The 18890-nt window shown below is 37.9% G+C and overlaps 1 protein-coding gene across 1 annotated transcript in view; it reads right to left on the reverse strand.

The window, feature by feature from the left end:
- The window catches only part of COL25A1 (collagen type XXV alpha 1 chain), a 126295-nt gene that overhangs the window by 62832 nt on the left and 44573 nt on the right, over nucleotides 1-18890 (reverse strand). The window contains exons 9-10 of the mRNA XM_058838838.1: nucleotides 10042-10068; nucleotides 7556-7600 (exon numbers count right to left, since the gene is read on the reverse strand). Of these exons, the coding sequence (XP_058694821.1) occupies nucleotides 7556-7600; nucleotides 10042-10068 (72 nt within the window). The remainder of the gene's footprint in view (nucleotides 1-7555; nucleotides 7601-10041; nucleotides 10069-18890) is intronic.

Below are 18890 nucleotides of genomic sequence, written 5' to 3' on the forward strand. Positions count from 1 at the left end.
AAGCTTTGTGCATTTGATATTTTTACAGTTCCAGTAAGCCTTAACATAAACCCCCCCAAATAAACAAGAAAACCAAACCACAAAACAAAAATAAAAATGCTCCCCTCAAACTAGTTATGAAGCAAAGAGCTGTTAACTTCTGAAGATGAGTAGATCGACAGCTCTTCCCTACTCAAATATTGTGTCATTTTAGCCAGGTTGGTACCAAAAAAATGATTTTGATTCTTGGCACGAAAAGAATTTAAAATATTTCTGTTAGGAAGTATAGTTAGTTATTTTTTTCATTTAGTTACTTTTATTTATTTATTTATTTATTACTAAAAGCATGCATTAAAACCAGAGCTCAAAATGCTGTAAGAGTAAAACTGGAATGTAAAATGCTGCATAAATACAATTCAACCCCACAGGTTTGAGTTTTGGAGATGAACAAAAAGCACAGCTGACCTTTAAGAGGCTGAAGACAATGACACTGCTATTCAAGGAGCGATGCATGCAAGGGAACACCAGACATTCAACAGTCATTTGCCCCAACAATTTAAATCAGACTGCTTTTCAACCTGATAAAATGAAAGAAGCTATAAAGCTAATCCTCAGTGTCACATGTTTCTTACATTCACCAGGCCATGGCTAATGTCTTTCCTGACTGCTGGTGTAGTCTCTCTTTAATAGCATTGACAGCAAAGGTGTTAGGCTGAGGAAACAATTGTCTTCTGTACATCAGCTAGCTTTCAAGTCAAGGCAACATACTTTTATTTATTTTTTCTTTCACGGAATCACAGAATGCTTGAACTTAGAAGGCACCTCTGGAGATCATCTTTGAGGCCCTTACTTGGATTCCCAGTACATCCATGTCTTTCTTGTAGTGAGGAGCCCACAACTGAACAGTCATTCAAGAGTGGTCCCAACAGTGGTTTTTTTCCTCATTTAAAGAGTAATTTTTTTCTATAATACATATAACTTTAGCTCATAGCTCACCTTTCTCCAGTCATGAACTCCTGAGAAATTATCACTCAGTAACAGAGTGATGGCAATTCTTCTAAAACTTTCTGGTGTCTACAGAACTCAGCCCATGATCCCAATTAGAGAATTAATGACGGCTAAACTGCACCCTTACACAAGAAAAATATGTGAGACCCAGAGAAATTGTGTGAAGGTACTCTCAGAGCATCCCCTTGGAACTTTTCCCTAAAAGGGAAGGACAGAAGGGAAGATGCTGTAGTGGTGTGTGAAGTGTCTTGGTACTCAATTTAAAGCAGTTGTTACTTGTTCTTTCTGCCCTTCTGCATTCTTATTCTCAGCTAAACCACACTGCAGAAGCTGTCCTGTGCAACAAGCATTGTGTGGAACTACCACGATACACCAAAATAAAGACAAAATTCTCCCTCCTGGCACTGAGATGGGCTGTGATTTCCAAACATCACCTCAGCAATGTGTGGCTTAACTGTGATGGAAAGAGCAAGAGCTCTGCAGGATGCTGTGGTACCAGCACCACCTTATCTGACCATCCTGTCCACCGAGGTTCTGCTGTACCAAAGCAGCAGTGGAACCACCAGATGCACAAATGTCACGCCCCACACTGCTAAACATGCAAATATTGCATTAGAAATACTGTTTAGGTAACCCTTGTCTTCTTTCTCATATGAAGTTATTTTTATCTTGCCTTTGTGTAACTTGACCGACCCAAAATAAGAGTTCTGTTTTCATGACATGACCCGCTACACAAATAGATGATAAACTATTGGAAAATGATAGAAAAACTTCCCTTTCCCAAATTTCCTGCAAAAACTATGCAGCACTAGAAGGTAATTCTCTAGCTTCCAGTCTGCTGCAAAAAAATACTCTGCCACTAGAACCCTTATAGACACGGAAGTCTCCAGTGATTCATCACCAGAATCCAATTTCTTTCAGTTTTCTGAATTCACAAATGGTCTCAGAATGGTGGAAATAAAAATTTCCAGCAAACATTCTATTTTTCACTCACTTACCCAAAATCAATCAGCCTAACTCAGCAGGCCTGTAAATGTTCCAGTAATTCATTTAATGACTACTTAGACAGAAGTATGCTGCAGACACAGTGGGTTTGTTTTGCTGTTGTTTACACGCTATGGAGAAATTCTGTCAGTGGAATATTGACAGTTCACTTTCCAAGAGATATGTTGTAATGATTGTTTACTGTCAATAACAAAAAGGATTGCAGGAGCAAACCTGAAGATGGGGAGCTGCCACTGACAGTTCCACATGTTAACCTGAGATGCCCTGATAGGAGGAGGATAAGCACTTTGGCTCCTCAAAAATAGCAGCACTCTAACAAACTAAGTTACTGTCACTGCTGCAGAGAATTGGGAAGAAGACTCTTCCAATCAGCAAACTGCAATGTTGAGGCATGACTGAATGAGTTACAAAGGTGATCAACCTTAGTTATTCAAAACCTTCTGATGATTTCTTTCTAGAAATAGCTTCAACAAAATGCTCTGAGTCTCAAAAGTGATTGGCTTTTTCTTCCAAATGGTATCAACTATCAAGGCAAACAAAACGCAAACATATCAAGAATATACCCAACCCAGCCATTCAATTCAGGAGTTTCAGATAATTTGAAACAAAAGCAGAAGGATATTCCTTTGGACACGTGGCAGAACACCTTGGTTCAAGTCCTGACACTCTTGAGTCTGTATTAACTGTATAACTGGATTGACACTGACAGACTATCTTTCCTGTGTTTGGGCAAAGAACAACTTTCAGCACTCTGGTCAATAAATAGGTGTAGCAGTTTCCTCAGATACTCTCATGGTAGGGGCAGTCATAATGCTCACACTGAAGTGAATCTGAATTTGGTGAGTAGTCAAGTGTATACAGAATTGCTTGGGCTCTGCTGGTAATATGAGAAAAAAAATCTGTCAATTTGAACTCATAGAATCTACTTCAGAACAGGTCTGAAAATGTATTACCCACTAGAGTCCATATCAAAGGAGTTGAGGCAGTTCGAAGCACTTACTGGAGTGCTTTCTGCCCTTGAGGCATATACCTTCCTATCCAGAATTAATCAGCTAAAAATAACATGGCTGGAGGCCCCAGCTTTTCTTGTTTGTAACAGAAAAACAGCCTGGAGGCTGCAGTTCTGAAATAGGTTTTGTTTTGGTGAGATGCATTACTCTGTCTGCACCAGCTGGTTGATATCCACCTCACCCTGAAAGAAAGGCTGTCAGTATTGCTATATTTTTCAGTCACTAGAATGTAATCAATTTAAGGATAAGGAAACACAAGAGGCCCCAAACCTAATCCAGTCTAATTTTACTCTAAAATACATAGATGACAGAGGGTAAAAAAATGGTTTTCAGATATGTTACTATGATTTCCATTTCAAACTAGGGTTGAATTAATTTCCTTTCAACTTTCTTTTTGCGCTCCTCAAAAGTAACTTAAAATTGTTTGTTTAAGGACTGGAAATGTGTCCTGGCCCACTCACCAACTGAAATTAAGTGGAAAGGCTCTTCAACAAGACTCAGCTGGCCTGCAAACCTGTCTGAGAATTTGTGAACTACATTTATGATGTTTCCTCCCTTTATTTGAAAAAAAATGTTAGTACATGCATACCCTTCCCCGTTTCACTGAAGAAATTGGATACTGCTGCCTTCAAAATGTGTTCCTACACAGCACAGTACACAGAAATAAGGAAATACATGTAAATTAGAAAAACAAGAAGCACAAAGAAAACAGTAAGACATGTGCACACCCAGACTCTGAATCTACCAATAAGGAAAATTCTTCTGAGGTTTATCAAATTGCTACTGCCAATCTACCAGAAGAATTTGAAACAAAGGGATCTACCCTGACCACTCATTGTGTTTTCAATACACTATTACAAAAAAACCCACCAAAATATCAAGTACTACATAAGGAAAAGTGATTTATGGAAGTTTAGAGTGAGGGATTTATGCACTCCAGACAAACTCTTATTTAAAACAAAGAGAGTTATTTGCACAAACTCCAGAAACTGGGTTCCTCCAGGCCAAATGACATCCTAATTTAAGGCATCCCTGCTCTTCTCCTTGTGTCACTGCTGCAGTCACTGAGAGCCCTTATCAAATCAGCACCACTTAACAAATACCAGAATATATATTCTGCACTTCCAGAGTTGAACTTTCCAAGAAGCCCTTTGTGGCCATTTCAACATGATTAATGTAGGGATATGATATCCTTAGATCACTGCTACCTCCTATCTCCATGCAGAACTAATGCTTTTTTGTTCTTGTTGAGTGCCTGAGGAGCTTCTGCCAGGGATGGAGAAAGGGAAGTTTATCTGCCATTGCATTGTGATAGAAAGGAACCTGTGGATTGTACAACAGTCTGCAAAGGAAAAGGAGCACTCAAGGACTCCTTATCTCTGCAGGTTTTGGTCCGTCCCAGAGACAACACTCTCTCCAGCTGCAGGTATTATTAAGCAGTTACTGTTCTCAAGATAAACTTGCTGTAGTTTCTCAAATGTAGGAACAAATGAAGATTATAAATGTGCTTGCAAGACTACCTGTAATGTTTCACTGGATTTGGCCTAATGTGTGAAGGTTTTATGGCAGTGATTTTGCTACTCTGAGTACAAGAAAAATCTACTAGTTAACAGTCCTGCAAAAACATGTGGGTTGTGTAAAATTACACTTACTCTAATATCTAGAGATTGTCTAAGAGACGTGGTTCATATGTTAAGGGATTAGAAAACTGTTCTCAGTGCACTCAGAATTTATGATCTCATTCCCAGACCTACTGGTCAGACTTGTCAATCATCTCCCGTAACCCAGTACCTCAATTAAAGAAGAGGTGAAAAGAAAGAAAAAGGAAAATTACAGAGGCACGTGGAAGATGGAGATGACCTAACTCTGTTTTGTTCAACTGCCTGAGGACAGAGCAAAGCTAATTCACTGCTGACATTCATCGGCTGAAAAATACTTCATTGTCCAAAGGAGAAAAGCATTCATGCACTTCATTTTAAGCATGTGCTATTAACACTCACTGCCTTTTAAACTAAGGAAAAATATTAACTTGGAACTTAGTGCACTGCACATGCTGCTGCCTAACAGAGCGAGCTCAATGGCCAAAAGGCAACCAAGAGAGTAAGGCTTTTGTAAAGTCTTTGAACTACGTAACTCCTAAAAAGGGGATGACTCGCACCACACGTGCAAGTTGAACCCAAGTGCTCTGCAAGTCACCATGAATCTGAATGAGTAAAGCCAGAAGTGCCAGCAGCTGGCTCACAGTACAGCCCAGCTCTTAAAATCACCACTCTGGTCCTCATTCAACATCTTGTGTGTTGGACTGCACTGAGAATTTGTTTTTTCATAGAAATTGGAAGAACTGACCTTTTGATAGCAAAATAATAACATGGGATTCCTAGGCTGCATTATACTTTCTAACTTTAGACAAACACTGTTTCAGTTTAAACTTAATTTCTACCACTATTACCAATTAACAGATTTTTAAAATCTATTTATTAGAAGAGACAGCAACATTCAACTTGCATCTGCCTAGTATTATATGAAAGTAATACATTTTTTACAAATAAGGAAGTGCTTTCTAGTCAATACCGACCAACATTTGGGAAATCAAACTAAAGAATGCAGCAACAATTTATTTTTATCTGTGTGGCTTTTGTTCTGGTACCTATGTTTCACTTTAGTAATTCAGTTTTTTTCTAAAAAGGTCAAAAGTAAAGCAGTCCAGCTACACTAAAAGCACACTGACATCTTTAATAAAGTGGTAATAATTTTAAAATGTCTGCAAAGTTACAGATCTTATGAATGCTGAAGTAAATCAAATAAACAGACACACATAAGTTAAAAATTTTGGAGGTATTTTTTAAAGCACAATTTAAAATTAATAATCAACATTTAAAGGTGTGCTTGCATCTTCCCATAATGTTCAATTGTACATTTCTTTTATGCCCCCTGAAAAATGACAGCAGATAAGTCTATGTGGTCTCCTAAAAATAGACATGCAACAACCTTGCCATAGAGCTTAAAAAAATTCCCTGTCTCCCAAAATGACACATTAATCACACATTTGACATATTTTGTTAATATCAATTTTTCTGCTCATTTGAGTGTATTTTCCTGGCTGGAGTTTGTATGACTACTACTAAAAATAATGTTCTTGAATAAAATATGAATCATCAGTTCTGCTCTATTCAAAGTGGTTTCCAACTTCAACCCATCCAGTCTTCTTACATATTCCTATAGATAGGCTACAAAGTAAATTTGCACTGGCATTTCTGTCAGGCCACAAAAATTACTTGAAATAGTAAGTAATGCAGCAACAGCATCTCAGTTAGTAAGCACTGTCTACCATTCCTGTTGCAATTGAATGCAGCTATAAAATATGGAGGAAAAAAATTTGAGGATTTAATGCAAATTTGTTTCATACTATTTTCTTATAAATTCTGGTATTATATATATGTGTGTATATATATATATAAAAATATATAAAATTCTAATTATTTTTTATTTTGTTGTTTCACATTAGTCACAATACTCTTAAAAATAAATTCCTATCACTATCACTAAAGTGAAATAAATTATTATTTCACTATTTCTTATAACCACTCTCAAAACATAGGTCTAATACATTTTTCTTTTTTTTTTTGAAAATGAAAAGGAAATTATTTGAAACATCTTAGCACTTATTCCTAGGGCTCTTGGTGAGGGAAGCAGAAGAGAGGCTTGTCTAATACAACCCTCATACACTACCATCTGTGCTGCTTGAACCTGGTGAACATATATATCATATATATCATACGTTTTCCTTTTGGCATCCCTTGCCAGTGCTTTTGAAGTTCACCAGGAATGCTAGGGCTTGTGAGAACAACAGATGGATAATACTCTTTACAGTCAAGGAGGTATAGTATTTAAACTTCATCACCCAGATTTGCCAAGAAACCTTAGCAATGCTGTAACACAGCCCTGCTGCTTTATTATGACCTCTCCCTATGGAGGACCGTTCTGAACCATGACTTTACTGAGAGATGACAGTGACTTGCCTAAATTAGTATTTTCTCTTGGCTGTGTTCAAAAATATTTCTTTGATTTATTCCTCTGTGCTTTCATCCCCAAAATTCAATTTCAAATGATCCTCCAGCTGTACTTCCATCTCTTTTTATTTCTCTATGTATGGGGTTGTATAAACAATGTTTTGGCACCATATCAATACCCAATATCAGTGTCAGAGTTTCCATCATGGGACTGAGTGAACAAAAAGTAAAAAACCCTTTGTTTGTAAATATGCTGACTCAAGTAACCCACTATTAATATATATTTCTTTCTACAACCTATCAGTCATCGTCAAATCTGAATACCAGACTTTCAGCTTAATTAATTACATTTGCTGCTTGTTCAGGTAAAACTAGAAAAAACTTACTTCAGAGCACAAAGCACATTATACGGTCTTTTCCATGAAGCCAATTTGAAACCACAGCTCTGGATATAAGGTTGCATATTGCTCATGTGAACAAGCCCAAAATTGCTCTAATCCACTACATAAATAATGGCACTGCTGAAAAAGTCAGAGAACTCACCACTTGTCCATCTCTCCCTGGAACACCAGGCACTCCAACAGAACCCTGGAGGGAAACAGATGCCACTGTTTAGCAAATTAAACAGGTCATGAAACCTTTCATCTCATAATACAGTATTTAGAAATAATGCTGAATGTTTGCTTATTGTAGCTGCAATAAATTTTTCAAGAACTCATTTTTATCCAAGCTGAGCTCTCCTTTCATTTGAGATTTTATACTAATTAGACATATTCTCATGTTGTACATTTTAAAGACTGTATGGCCTTTTCCAGAAACAAGCTTCAAGCTCATGTTTTGTAATATTGTGGATGCTTCAGAAGAAATATAAGAATTAAAATGCTATTCCATACAACGCTCACAATAAGTTTTGAGACTGATCCCATGCAATCAAATATAGCATCTGAACAAAACTATTAATGCTTTTAGAGGGATTATTCAAGTTCAATAAATTGTAGCACCAATCCATCTCAAGGCTTTTAAGAGATAATCTGCAATGATTCAGTCTGACAGTACAAATTACAGATACACTTTTAAACTGCACCAATATTAGCACAATCAAAATTAAAAGTTCAATACAGGCCAAACACAAGGGACAAAGGAAAAAAAAATTAACAATTATTTATAACATTGGAGGGGTCTTTGGCACAAAGCTCTCATACTGTAAGTTTCTATGTGATGGAAAATTTTTTCGAAGGACCTTGTGCAGTTTGCTATGGAAGTTCAGTGAAAACACAAGCATGAGGAGAGCAGGAAAGCTTCATCTGCTTGTACAGCATTCTCCTCTTATTTTATAAAGATGGTGCTGTTCGGCAAGGAAACTGAAAGAATTGCTGCATGGCAATTTCCCCTCTATTTTGGTTAGAGGTGTCACTAAAATTATCACTAACATCCAAAGGAAGTGCACCCAAAATGGATGCACACATTTGTCAGTTAATAGAGTAGGGAAATCCTGTGAAACAGGAAAAAGAAGCAACTCATGAGGGTCTCAAAAACCCTCCAAGAGTAACATAGTAACATAGCTTTGAATCAGTAAGAAATAAAACACCGCATCCCAACATATCTCCATGGCTCCCCTTTCTCCCAAAGCTTCCTCTTTGGCATCCTTGTCATAACTTTTTGCTGGATACATGGTCATGGCTTTAAGCTACTGCAAGAGGCCCTGAGTGAACATTTTCACATCTCTGTATCAGTTTTCCAGAAAACTAGAAGGCAAAGCTCAGGAGGGCATTAAACCATCAGCCTCAATAAACTATCTTATGTATAACAGTTCCTCCTCTCAGTGGCAGCTGATTATTTTTCTTACGAAACACAGGATGTTAGAAAGTGTAAAATGAAGCTGATTCTACTGTGGTAAGTAAATGTTTACCAGATATTCAGAAGTTCATCAGCACATGGGCTTTGCTGATGCCATACACACTAAGTACCCTCCACAATTTTCAGGGAACATCTTTGTAATGGCAACTTAAACATGAGCCACATTCCTGCATTGCCAAACACAAAGGGTAGTCCTCTCCTTCACCCTGCACACTCTATACAGCCCACAGCTGCCAAAATTCCACCAATTCGTATACTTTGGGATTATGTTTTACATATCACAGTTTTTTTCTTTCTTTTGTTAAAAAGTTTCATTTTAACAGATGCTTCTCTCTAAAGAACGTTATTCTCAGAAGAAGAAAAGCAGGCATCCTTCTCACATATGTCAATAGTACTTGTTCCTTCCTCTTTTTTTTTTTTTATACAAATTATACAAATTATAGCTGTTTTATTAAATATCTTACATACAACTTTTCAATCTTTTGAAATCAGCTAGAAAATTACTCACCTTGGTGGCATGTGAGTCAGATGCCAGAAAAGTGCCACTCACTAGCTGTTACTGCTGATATTCTGAGGACTGTTTTAACGGTGTAATTCCATAAATCCTAAACTCACTCAATCAAACTGAGGCAGCCAGCTTTAATGAGTGTAAATAACGCTGAAGGCATTCCCAGGAAGTGGGGTCTCAGGTTACCGAAGGAACAGGAAGACACAGGCAGACCACCTGAACACCACCAACCAGGCACTATTTATCAGCAACACCTACGTCCTTTGTTTCTGCTGGTCAATTCTTTAGTCATATGGCACTGATCTACCCGGGTAAAGACATGCATTTAATCAGAAACTTTATCTCCCCACCTTTCACAGTGTTTTAACTTTGGTTTCCTAATCGCACCAGTGTATGAATGAGAAAATTATACTGACCTTTTCACCTGCAAGTTAAGCAGACAGATTGAAAACAGTCTGCTCTGCATGGCTTGAACTTCTTATGATGGGGGAAATGAGAAATCTTGTGTCTCACATTATATGGCTCCATTTTACAAAAACTAAATTCAGAACCTAAGCTAATTGATTCAATGCAGCGTACAGTAGCTTATTCCATTCACCTTTTCTGCTTGCAACTTGGCACAGGAGGAATAATCACTTTCACACCATTGTTGTTTATACTATACCTTTTGTCCTGGAGGCCCCTGAGGTCCCTGCAAAGGGAAAACAATTCAATTAACATCAAAATTCCAGCCAATTTAAACTGAAATGACTAAGTAAGACTGTCTTATTGTGTAAGCACTCTGATAGTGGACTGAAACCAACTGATGTTTTATAAGTCATAGAAAAGTAAAAGTTTAAGCTCAAAACGCACAATGAATCTTTTCACTTTTGGAACTGATCTAACTACTAACTACAATACTCAAATATTCCCCCTTCTAATCTTTTCCAAGCCATCTGCTTTTTCTAATACTGACAAATCTCCCAGCATTAAGATGACTGTGGTTTTTCTCTCTCTTATATCAGCTAACAGCCAGCTGTGTGTCCCCAGTAATATAATAAAAACAAGGTTTATGCAAACAAGTGTACTTGAGATAGAGAGAATCATAAACCTCAACATCTTCTCACCTTTTAAATATCAGCACACATGACTGTGTTATACCCAACTGGTCATGTGTGCCATCATTTGCAAGTGAAGAGAAAAATCTTTAACTTCAGAAATTGCTAAGAATGCTCTTGGGAAGCAAGGAACCACCATTTTGTCCCCATGACCTGAGAGGGCAGGAAGAGATATCTCAATTCAGGAAACCTTAACTTTCCTCAGTGTCAAACAGGAGTCAAAGTCTTGTAGATATTAAGAGGACCCATTTCTCTTCTGGTGTCTCTGAAGTACCCAGGTGGCCACAGTGGAGAGGGGAAACAGACAGAAAGTAGGTCAACCAACCATGTCTTGGACACTTTGGCAGTCTGTTTTGGTAGCAGCCAGACCATATCTACCACAGTTCTGTTCACTTCTATATCCAGGTTCCTACCATGGGCGCTGGTACAAACTGTGGGTGCTGGTGCTGTATCAAGCAAGGCGAATTCAGAGTCCAGGAGGGTGCAAAGCACAACACAAAAACTGGGGAAACCAAATCCTTCTGATGTGAGAAAGAATAAAAGAAGGACTGATTGATACCAAACCTGCAATTGCAAAAGGATTTCCGCTTCAAAATGTGACACTGATTTTATTCTTGAATGAGTGTGAAGTTAGGCAGAATCCTCCACTGTTGGTAGATGCAGGGCTTATTGTAATTCAACTTCAAACTGCTAAGAAGGAAAAGCTCCACTGGTGGTAATTCTGAGTGCTGCATCCACTGATGTGGATGAAAGCCTTGCAGTTTTAAATGTGGATCGGTATGTCTAAGGTTTGGCATCAAACCTTGCAAAAGCAAGATCAATGCTGCTTCTTGAAACTTTTGCCTGATTGTTTCAACAGAAGGAAAGTACTGTGAACATCTCCTTTAGAGTGTAGAGACAGATTCTGATAAAGGAAACCCAGCTGTGAGGTGGAGGGTGACAATTTTACTACCTTGCCTTCAAAAGAAAGCAGAAGCACTCAGCACTGGTGATGACCAGAGCATCTGCTTTTTCAGATGGAGAAAAATGTCCCCAGCTTAGTGTTTCACAAAAACTGCTGTTTAAATCAAGTCTTCTTTTCAGTAAGTGCCTGAGAGTGAATGATCTGCTGGGTAAGGAACCATAAATATAACATGTCCAAAAACAGTGTTCCTCCCTTTCTTTGAGTGCCTGACACCATCCTTCTCTCTTCTTCTGTGAGAAAGACACAAGTTTTTCTAGCATTTTAAAAACACCTAGAAATTAATGCTCAAACTAGTGCTTTTACTACAGCAATGTTATCAAAATAGGCTCCAAATGTCTACATCCTGGGCATCGGTTGTCTGTTGACCTGCTGCAAACTAACCTGCTACATTTCAGGGTTATTTCAGGTCTTGGGAAAAATCCTTCCATCAGCAGGCCAAAGTGAATACAGAACAACTGAAGACCCCCTTCAAAGCTCATAGCAGCTCTTTGTATGTCCAAGGGATGGATATATCAGTTTCTAGATACTTAAGAAGCTATTAAAACCTTCTAAAGACCTTCAGCTATATTAAATTACCATTTGGGAGCCCTTAATACTGCTGTATGAAGGTAAAATGATAATTCACTTACTAATGTTAGCCCCAAAGCAACCTGTTAAATATCCTTTCTGTTGAGGACATTCTGCCTGGTGCTTGCAGCTGTCAGCCTGTGGGATGGATATAATTCAAGACATTGCAGAAAACATTTTCTTCCCAGAATTTCCTCCTCATCCCTGACATCATTCCAGCTTCTCCAGATGAGTTACTGATTATAAAAATATTTACATAGTAGCATAGTCTTGCTCTTATGGTGACTTTAAAATGAATCATTCAGAGAAAAGAAGCAGCAGATACTTATCAATAAATATCCTTTCCATTTCTGGTACTTAAGCCTTTACTCAGACTGGAAGTAGCCCTGGTGTTTCACATCCACTGAACCACTTGATGACAAGAACAGTCCTCAGCAGTACTGCTACCTTCAGAAATGGTATGGTATTGACTCAAAAAAAACAATTTCAAATAAAACTTACCTAAATTGATACATTTCACAATTTACACAGGATAACAAGTCCTGCTTACCCTTGGAATGTTCTGACTGCAAAAAATACCCAAATAGAAACAATTTTCCTTTAAAGCATAGCTCCCTAGCATTGGGAAAGAAGCTCAAAGCCATTGGAAACTTAACAGCTCATTCACAGACAGCTCTCTGAGGTTAGTAACAGAAAACTTCTTTAAAAAAACAGAATAAAAAAGCCTGTAGAACACTTCAGAATTGTGCTTATTTTTCTAGAATTACCTAAAATCTTTGATCAGAGCACAGAATGACACTGGGGAGATAGAAATAGGCAAATAAATAAAATCTTGTAAAAAGAAAAAATATTAAAGAATCAAATAAAAAATTAAAAACTAAAACAAAAACCAAAACAAAACACTGAACTATAAAAAAAAAACTTAAAAAACAAAACAAAAAAACCCAAAACAAAAACAAAAAAGCACAAAAAACCAAAGAATAAACAAACAAGAAAAACCCCAAACCAACAAGGCTTTAGCTTATTTCCAGAGGTATAAATGACGGCTTTTAAAATAATCTATGTAGAATATTCCATATGAACATTTGGATTTTCCCCCCATATTATTCTACTGAACTTGGGAGCATTGTGCTCTATCCACTTGGTGAACAGAGTGAGACCAGCAACCAAAATCTCTATGTAGGCCTTGAAGAGAAGCAGAAGGCAAGAAATATGTGAACATTTCCTAGCAGTCCCTCAGGATGCTTTGTTTTGATGTTTTTCTCTGTTTTTCTTCAGCTTTTCTGTGTCTGTATCAGCTGCAGCAATACCCTAGCCCTGCTGCTTGCTCCAGCACAACTAAAGGGATGCTTTGCAAATGCAGGGTCACCTAAGCTTCCCTCTGGACAGAAATTCTGCCCCTGGGCAGAAAGATTGATCTTTCTAGTGATTTAATTTCTAGATAGCATCTCTGTATAGTGCAAACAGGGATTTTGCAAGTGAAGTATGTGTTAATTTGTGAGCAAAAGACATTTCATAGAGAAGTAGAATTTATTTAGTTTCGAGGATTTGCTTAGTCTAGAAACAAGTAAATCAAGTAAGATTCATTTGTGATTGAGGTGATCTACAATTTTTTAGTATCAACACATATTTAGGAATAAATACTTTACAATGTCACCCTTCATATCTTTGCCTAGTGCAGGAGAAGGTATGAACACTACACCAGTCAAACAAATGGAAACACCAGTTGATGTTTCTTAAGTTTTATAATAATGACTTTCTTCTCAAATGTTTCACATGAATACAATATTAAAAGGAAAATGTATTATATCTTCTGTCTTTTCCTGGCCAGCTAGAGGAACTAGGGGTTGAGATCACTGTGGCTTAGTAGGAATCGTAGAATTTGTATTAGTATGGTTCTATGTAGAAGCCATAATACTCTCTAGGCAAAAAGAATATTTTCATCCAAGAAGATGGAATAAGAGCATCTTCAAATTGGAAAGCCAAGCTGCCCACCATCAGAAAATACCACAATGAAGTTTGCAAGCACGTGCTTCAAAATCATTCCACCAAGTCATTAACTGCTTCGGATTTCCCAGTGCAAAAAGACACAGGGATATTTTTTAAGGCAATCAGTGCAGAGCTGCTGCCACAGGTCCCCAGCTCATTCCCCTCAAGCCCAAAGCCTCGGCTCTGCAGTCACCACACTCACTGAACCTGCTGGAATCTGCACCAGCTGGAGGCTCCATCTCCAGCACAGGTAACATACTGCCCCTCTGCCACCATCCTGTCTGGGTATATGAGGGGGTAAAACAGAAAACACACAGCCCTTTAAAACCATTGGCTGACCAAGAAAACAAAACAACCCCAGAGGTAAAGAATTCTTTCACCTCCTAACTACATATACATATATATGATACCTGTCATTGATAAAAAAATCACCCCATAATAGTCTGGGCAGATTACCTTGATAGAAAATATTTGTCTTTTGCCTGCATCATTGAAAACTGACAGTTTCACAAAGGGATGCTTAGAATCAACTCCTAAACCACTGGCAATTGATGTCAAAAAGCTCTTTTTACAAAGAGCATCTGGGCTTCAAAAATTCCAAAGAAAGTTTGTGAAAACTGTTCAGGTGAAGTGACTGCTCAGCATTTTTGAAGATTATACCACTTTTCCTCAAATTGACCCATATTCACAGAGGAACTTCAATTGAGAAAGCAAAAAACTTTGGTTTCAAGACTTGCCCAGAATAGGAAGATTACTATAATGAAAATAAAAAATAGTTCTTGCTCTTTCAGCCATCATGAACATTTCAGAAGAGCCCTTTGCCATCATGTCCATTTGAGTAAACCAGCTAGGCAGCTGTGAAAACTTATTGCAGGGCTTCAGTGAATTAGGCTCTCATTCAAATAACACCGCAGTAGGAGGATGGAAAAACAAGGTGTTTTGCTTCCAAGAAATTCAACTGCCCTCTGTGTTACTCTGGAGAAGGAGAATTATCAGTAATACCCAAACACTTGGAAAACTGGGTAACTAAGGACACTAAGGACAGGCAAATGTGTACAAAAGTCTTCTATGCAACTGTGTTTTCTAAAAGGTAAAATATTTCTGTTATGAGTGCCATTCTTCAATCCCTGTTCTTGGAAATTAACCAAACCTCCAGAGATTAAAGCATGTCAAGTCTTTGCATTGTAGAAATGACTGAATGAAGTTGGACATTTCAATTGATCCTAAAAAAGTAACTGTTCACAGTAAATTAAAAACAAACAAGCAAACAAACAAAAAAAAACCCCAAAAACAAAAAAAAACCCAAAACACACCAAAAACTACCAAAAAACCCTACAAACAAGCAAACAACCTCCCCCCCCCCCCCAAAAAAAAAAATAAAAAAAAATCTAACCAAACTGAACAGATTTACCTTAGTGTAGTTAAAACAAAGTCTGGGGTCCAGCATTCTTACTACACCTCTTTACTAATGTTACAATTATATTTCCCTTTTACACTTCGTATGTTCCCTGTGTTTTATCAAGCTGCAAAATGAGAAAATGCTGCCCTGTAAATGCTGAAGCCACAGCTTCAAAGAAGGAGAGAGTAATTCAGGGTGTGATACATTAGCAACCTTCCCAAGGTACTTTTTTATTCAATTTCTAGGGACTCGGTTGCTTACTGTTTGAAGAAATGAATTAGAAAGTTGGGGCACTTCAATTTGCAGGTCTGGGGCAGGAATAATGATTTGTTTTACAAGGTGTCAGAATTCATGGACAATGAGCACAAACACCAAATGAAAATGCCTAACAAAAACATAATGAAAATGTGAATGTTTTTGTATACTGCATAAGTTATACAGCAAAATAGGTCACAATGGTGCAATACACTGTCATACAAGAACTCTCATTCCAAAGCCTTGCAAACAAAAAAAACCCCAAAAACATAACCAGAAGAACTTTTTTTTTTACTTCCATACCTTCTATGAAAGTAAAAGCCCTTTGTAACCAGAAGACCTGTGGGAAGTATCGTGTCTTTATTTGTATGAAACAAAAGAAGTTCTAGGACTGCTCCTGAGAACAGGTATTTTTCCTTTGCTGCCTGTAAGAATCATTAAACACTTAGAACAGAATCACGGAATTGTTTAGATTGGAAAATATGTTTAAGATCATGGAGCCCAACTGTTAACCTAACACTGCCAAGTCCACCACTAAGCCATGTCCCTGACTGCCACATCTACACACTTCCTAAAGAACTCCAGGGGTGGTGATTCAACCACTTCCCTGGGCAGCCTGGTCCAATGCTTGACAACCCTTTCCATGAAGAAATTTTTTCGTAATAGCTAATCTAAACCTCCTTTAATGCAACTTGAGGCACATTTCTCTTGTCCTATCACTTCTTACTTGGGAGAAGAGATCAAACTCGCTGTAATCTCCTTTTAGGGTAGCTGTAGACAACAAGAAGGTTCCCCCAATGAGCCTCCTTTTCTGCAGGAAAAATATCCCCATCTCCTTCAGCTGCTCCTCACAGGACCTGTGTGCTCCAGACCCCTCAGCAGCTCCACTGCCCTTCTCTGAACACTCCACAGTGCCTCAATGTCCTTCCTGTAGTGAGTGGCCCAGAGCTGGGCACACCACTCTGGCTGTGGCCTCACCAGTGCCAAGCAGAGGGATGACCCCTTCCTTTTTCCCACAAACCTACTTCTTACCAGTCTAATGGCATAAGGAACTGAAAATGGAAACCTGAACTAGCAAATATATGTGAAGACAAAGCACATGTTTCATTCAAAGTATTCATCCGCATTTCAGTGGAGCCTGTGTCTGGATCTCATTTCCTTTGTGTAAAACTCTGAAAACATGTCCCTGCATGGTTGAGGAGTGTTTCATAAAGATTACAGTTTCTAGAATGCTAGTATTGAAATTCTCAATGCTGTAATATTGATGCATTACCTAGATATAAGAATGATCAGTTAATCAGAGATTAACTATGATGAAAAATCTCTTATACCTTCTTTAAAAGGAGTGACCCCCTCCCACACTCTCTACCTTAACTGATGAAAAGTGCTGCAAGATTATTAATTGGTGCTCAATAAGAGCTTCTTATCTTCATTGTTTTAGTCATTGTTGTGGCAGAAATTACCAAAGTGCAGAGGTTACAAAATGCCTGACTATTTTCCTTGAGATCTCCAGCAAGTTAAGCTCAGTGCAACTGTACTACAGAAAAAAAAAGAATAGTTACTGCGAAAGGCACAGGCTGAGAATTTCCATTTCATCTGCTAGTTCTCATAAACTTTTGCAGCTAAACAGCTTAAGAACAACACCTTATAAAATTTACTATGAACATGCTACCAGAATAAAACAAAGAAGGCACCTACAGAACTCTGGCAATTGAAAACAAAATCACAATTAGTAGCTTCCCAGAGGAGCTATGAAGATTCACAGCAGCTGAGAATCTGGCCCTGACGATTGGCCTGAAAGGCTGTATTGAAACCAGCAGAACTTCCCAGGCAATTCTGTCTGGTCCCTGAGAGTTCATTTTAACCTAAGATGAAAATAGTATTAATTCATTTTAAAGATGTGACATTCTGCAGACTTAACTGCAAGGTTACACTTTTCCACTGTCTTACACAAATACGGCTATATCCTTTGGAAGAACATCCCCCTTTTTCTGAATAACCAGTGAAGGCAGTAACATTACATTTTACTTTCTTGAACAGATGCCCAGCAAGTCTGTATAAGCAGAAAAGTATTAGTTTGGAAAACACTGTTTCACAAAGCAGAGGGATTTTGCATTTGGGTAAATCATCATAGCATAGATTTCTTTTGCAAAGAGACACCTTTACCTGAGTTCTCTGGTTATTCTGGAGTGTTCTGTTCATGTAAAACATATGCAAAATTACTTATCTGTCCTTAAGGCCCATTTTGGTGAGGAAAATAATACACTGAGGTTTTCTTTCACTGACAAGAAATGGTTATACACTAAGCATGTTTAAATTTACTTCTGAAAAAAGGAGCTGAAGGCATAGCATATTTTAATATTCCAGATTTTTATTAATATGAACTAGTTTAAAATAATTTACCCATAAAAGCACAAAAAAATCTCACACATGGAAATTCAGAACAAAACCATCTCATGCACACCTTCTATCCCATTGCAGTTTATGAATCTGAACATGTTCATCTGCCAGTGTCATCCTTTAATATTTTCCATCACTGACTCTAAGTTCTCATGAATAGTCTGCAACCAGAAATCCTAGCTCTTGGGTAGAAAAGAATCACAAATCCATCTATTATTCACTCTGAAAACAAGAAAATAAACTGGAAAAACTCTTGTATGGTATTTAAGAATCCTTATCACCAAGAATTGCAGACAAATGGCAGGGGAAGCAGGATGAATTATGAGAGGCCGGCCACAACTTTAAGCAAAAAGGTTGAAAAGCTACAGAAACTACTGGACTTCTGTCTTGAGTAGCGTACATTTTTCTAGCTCCACATAATATTTCAAAACTTAATCCCTTTGGTCACCTCACTGCTTGGCCTCCCACTGAATTCTCTTAATCCCTTCTGCACAGAGGAATGATACCTTCAACTCTTGAAGAAAGTGCATCTGCAGGTCTTTCAAATGTCATGGAAACCAAACACAAATTTCAACCACTAGTCATTCTTTCATTCTCTTCTAACACTGAAGACACATGCAGTCGCATCTTTATAACTTAAACCTCCATCTCACCTAAAAAGAAACTGAAATTTCTTGCTGCAAAGAGCAAACATATTCTTCCTGACACAGCAACATACAGAGCCCAAAAACCCTTGCAAAGAGTTCTCCCAAACATCTCAGCCACAAGGACAGATGAGCAAAAGAAGCATGCTGGCACTTAGACAACCTGGAATGATTTTTAACAGAGAATGAGATACTCCT

The sequence above is a fragment of the Poecile atricapillus genome, chromosome 4 (assembly GCF_030490865.1).
Source record: "Poecile atricapillus isolate bPoeAtr1 chromosome 4, bPoeAtr1.hap1, whole genome shotgun sequence".
NCBI classification, from domain to species: Eukaryota; Metazoa; Chordata; class Aves; order Passeriformes; family Paridae; genus Poecile; species Poecile atricapillus.